The 4,332-nt window shown below is 34.5% G+C and overlaps 1 protein-coding gene across 1 annotated transcript; it reads left to right on the top strand.

The window, feature by feature from the left end:
- Positions 1 to 223: 223 nt before the first annotated feature.
- On the top strand, positions 224 to 3,505 carry TRIADDRAFT_52000 (uncharacterized protein; the record flags this gene model as incomplete). Its single annotated transcript, XM_002108703.1, has 11 exons — positions 224 to 359; positions 1,465 to 1,619; positions 1,824 to 1,862; positions 2,063 to 2,161; positions 2,290 to 2,355; positions 2,439 to 2,495; positions 2,637 to 2,691; positions 2,814 to 2,867; positions 2,948 to 3,107; positions 3,215 to 3,328; positions 3,427 to 3,505. The coding sequence occupies 11 exons, from the start codon at positions 224 to 226 to the stop codon at positions 3,503 to 3,505; spliced, it is 1,014 nt and encodes a 337-aa protein (XP_002108739.1).
- Positions 3,506 to 4,332: the final 827 nt, after the last annotated feature.

The raw sequence follows: 4,332 nt of genomic DNA, 5'->3' as shown, positions 1-4,332 counted from the left end.
TCATGACTGCTACAGTATGGTATCACTGCCTTTATTTGATACAGTAGATAGTCCAAGGGAACAAGGTACTAGTACCGGACCGATTGTGTCGTTAATCCTACGCCGCTGCTGCCTTATCCTGCACGCAATATTTCAATCTCATCTGGACTACTCTAGCTGCTAGAAGTAAAAGGAAAAGACGATCGGTAGTTTAAAAGGAAGAATTGACAAGAGGACTATTATCATGGAGGAGAAATATCTTTGTCGTATTGAAGCTGCTGGTCAGAAGTATTACTTGATGACTTCATGGGAGAATGACGATGTCGATCAATTGTGTAAGCTCTTCTTAACCGATGGCCAAAGTGCTTGGCATACTGTAGGTAAGCACTAACTAGCTCAAGTCATGCGATCCAATTAGTTGTAATCGCTGATATACGACGTAGCCTTTCTGCTATATGGATAGAGATTATGATAGGAATGGTATGGGCTTTGCTTTAGCTTGGAGAATTGGATTGTAGTATCAGCATCTCACGGATTGGACGGCTTCGGAGTCGTATACAGCCAGTTCGTGATAGCAGTTCATCAGTTGCACACGCTTAGAATGAGTACTCCTCTTACAATTCTGTCTGTTGCATTTCAAATGATTCAAGCAAATGACATGGTGTGTACTTTCTTGGCAGCATCCTATGCCGCACTACAACTTAATCCGATTGATTAGCATCGATTGGAATCATTATACGGATTGGACGGCTATAGATAGAGTTGTCATTGTGCAGCCAGTTAGGGATAACAGGCCATTTGTTGCACACTACTAGAATAAGTACTCCTCTTTTAAGTCTATAAGTTGCATTTGAAATGATTCAAGCAAATTATATGCTGTGTACTTTCTTAACAGCATTCTATGCTGCACTACAACACAATCCCATGGATTAATATCGATTGGAAACATCACACGGATTGGACGGCAACAGAGTCGTCATGGCGCAACCAGTTGGTTCTACAAGTAGTTGACTATGAGTTATATTAGAATTCATTGACGCAAATTACATCGTGTGTCTACTGTCTTGATTACATCCTATAATGGGCTAGAAGAGGATCTGAATGATATCCATTGCATTGACATTAGTCGAACAAACCAACTAGATGGTCAAAAATAGTAATAATAATAGTGTCGTATTATGAGATAAAATAATCAATATCAGCTCATACGTAAGCAGTATATCTTACCTAGTTTATATAGGATTTTCCATGCCAATATAAATGATATTGTATTAGGAAGTAATGTATTAGATAAGCTCGTATACATACTGTACAGTACTGTACCTTAACTAATTTAGAGAAGACTTTCCATGCAAATAGTTCTACTAGCTATTCATACTTGACTAGGATGATTGCTTACCTCTCCGCTACCGTACGTAATTCGGCTGATCAATTTCACGCCGCTATGCTCTACACTTGCTTATTCTTTCTTGATGTCTCTTACAGTTACCGATGGTGTTGCTAACCGATTGGCTAGAAGTGTTCAAATGGACTTGCATGAATATTTAAAACAGACAAAGAAAGCATTTACAGCAAATTCTTCCGCCAATTCTAATTTTCACTTCGGCGTCTCCTTGCTGCCGGACCATAACACTGTCGAGGTTGCTATTAAAATTGAAGACATGATTAAAAGTGATGACAGACTCTGCAAATGATCATCCCTAAAACTGTTGTAAATTGAAATTGCGTCGTCATCATGCATTACTTGATATTGAATTATTCGAACGGATGCATAGCTGCATTTAGATTTTATTCAAAGATTAGGCATTAATTGACTAATAACAATAATCTTTCTCTTGGCATAGTTTGCTTGGAAGAAGTACCTAAGAAGCGAAGATATGAAAGTAAGCTTTATGATATTCTAATATTAAAGCTAATACTAAAGCTGGGTAATGTGCAGTAGATGAATTAGACATCATAAAGTATATTGACAAAATGATGCAACTTTCACATTTGTTTCCAATCCTATTGGTCTTAACAATTCTGATGAAAGGAAATTCAAATCGATGAAAGTGATTAATATCCTTGCTGTCACTTCCTTTAGTTTCAGCTTGGTAAATTAAAAATGGCCGCAGTCACTGACCCGAAAGCAATTATAAGCGAATTATTTGATTTCAGCTTGAGCCAAATTTCGAACTTAAAAGTAATTTACTTTGTAACTTTTTTTGTAACGGTCCATTTGCCATGTAGCTAATTATACTCGATATTTTAGAAATAAAGTGTATATTGATTGCGTATCCTTACTCCAGTTGCCATTAATATCACTTTTAGATGAATATTGCATCGCTTAATTCTACAAATGAACGTCTATCTAGCGAGAGAGCTGAATCTCTCAAGGTAAGTTAGGACAACGTAGAAATACCCATATTTTTAATGCTAAGTGACTCATTAAATTGAATATATAATGTATACAAAATTAGAATCTCGAGGAATTTGTAGTTACAAAAGAGAACTTAGAAGTGGACATGTATGGCAAAGTAAGTGATAAAGCCAAGGTATCAGAGAATTAACTTCAGCTAGAATACTTTATACTGTATTTGCTACTGCATGGTATTGATTAATGAAAAATCCCTTTGCAAATAAATAATACTAATATCGGTATCATGTAAATTGTATAGTTCATTCGAGTACTCAATAGCAAGAAGAATAAAATTAGGACACTTACAAATCAAGGTAATTAATTTGCTACTGCATACAATTAATGCTGTGGCATTAAAAGAATTCTGGCAGTATTGTTGACAACTATTGTGGTGTTTTTTTATCTTGACTGGTACATGGGCTGTTCCTTTTTTTAGTTAGGAATATGCCCACGTTTCCTACCAGTGTCAAGATGGAGGAGAAAATTAAAGGTATAAATTTCGCTATAGTAAATAAACATAAGGAATAAAACACTATATGTAAACGTTGCTTATTCTGTCACTATGTAAAGTCGAGAAAGAGGAAGAAGACGATTTATTATTGCCGGGTACAAGTCATAGTGGACCTGGTACTAGCTCGACCTCCACTGAAAATGAAAATAGCTTACCGAGTTCAAGTTTAATGCTTGAAGATACTGTTAGTAATATTTGTGTCGCACCTACAGCTAAGAGGTATTAATAAAGTGGTTTCAGTCAATGTGATTCAGATTTTTGTAAGCTTAGTGTAGAATTGCAAATAAGTGGGATATTGTTGTTGACTTGATGTTCTTTATAAATAGGAGAAAGCGCCGAGGAGCAGCAATAAAGTCGGATGCTGACGATCTTCCAGCTTTACCTAAAACCCGTTCTCTACGTAAAAATTCCAGTCAATTATCTAGAAATAATAGCACGGGGTATGAGTTTAGTACGATATCTCATGAAAATTAAAGTAATCAAATAGTTTTTCAATGACTGTATATCTTCGTATAACTACCGCACTTCAATTTAATAGGTCAAATTCATCACAAGGACGTCTCAAAAGAAACAGTTCAGCTCTACCGGGAGCTGAAGATCTGATGGAAGAAATTTAATTTGTGACTTCCATAGACACACAAAACTAACTTTAAATAGCGGATGTTGGGTTACCGAAATTTGTAAATTACAAGAAAGATGCTCGTATTAGTATACTTCACCGTTACTTGACTACATTTTAAACAAATATTATACGACCTTCCATTGTATCCAACCATTGTATATATAAAGTACAGTATATACAGTATTTACAAGAATGTATTGGTAACTATAGATAAAATTGTCATTTTACTACCTTGTAACGACGCTATATTGGTTAACTGTTATCTCGATCCGCCAAATTTTAACATAGGCTGGGTCTCAAATTTTTTACATCTCATATTATTTTTGTTCTATTTTAGAAGTATAGTATTTATTTAACATTTACTCTCTTGATAATTTTTACATACAGATTCAATTTTAAACAATTGTTATAATCAATAGTGTTAGCAACTGAACTGAGTTCGGTTTCTTAAATAAGTATTGGATACCGAATTCGTAGTTCAACTAAAACTTTAACAACCGATAAGGGTGTAATTAAATCGATAAAGACGCAATCTCTTATCCGATAGATAAAAAAAGATAAAGATATAAAAGATATGATTCTTAATAACATTTAAAAATAGACACGTAATATGAAAACTGAGCTACAGAATATTTTGAGCTGGGTATTTTTTTATCAAAAGTTGCAAAATTAAAAAAATTATCACGTTTATAGTGCATTACTGTAAACATGGATCGAATGACGGTAATGAAACTATATGTAAATTTGAGTTCTGGCAAATGCTTTTTAAAATTCTTCAAGACAAATGATTTGTCTTTTTCGTCAGATACCATCTAGACATTA

The sequence above is a fragment of the Trichoplax adhaerens genome, genomic scaffold, assembly GCF_000150275.1.
Source record: "Trichoplax adhaerens TRIADscaffold_1 genomic scaffold, whole genome shotgun sequence".
Lineage (NCBI taxonomy): Eukaryota > Metazoa > Placozoa > Uniplacotomia > Trichoplacea > Trichoplacidae > Trichoplax > Trichoplax adhaerens.
This window is presented reverse-complemented; position numbering and strand designations above follow the sequence as displayed.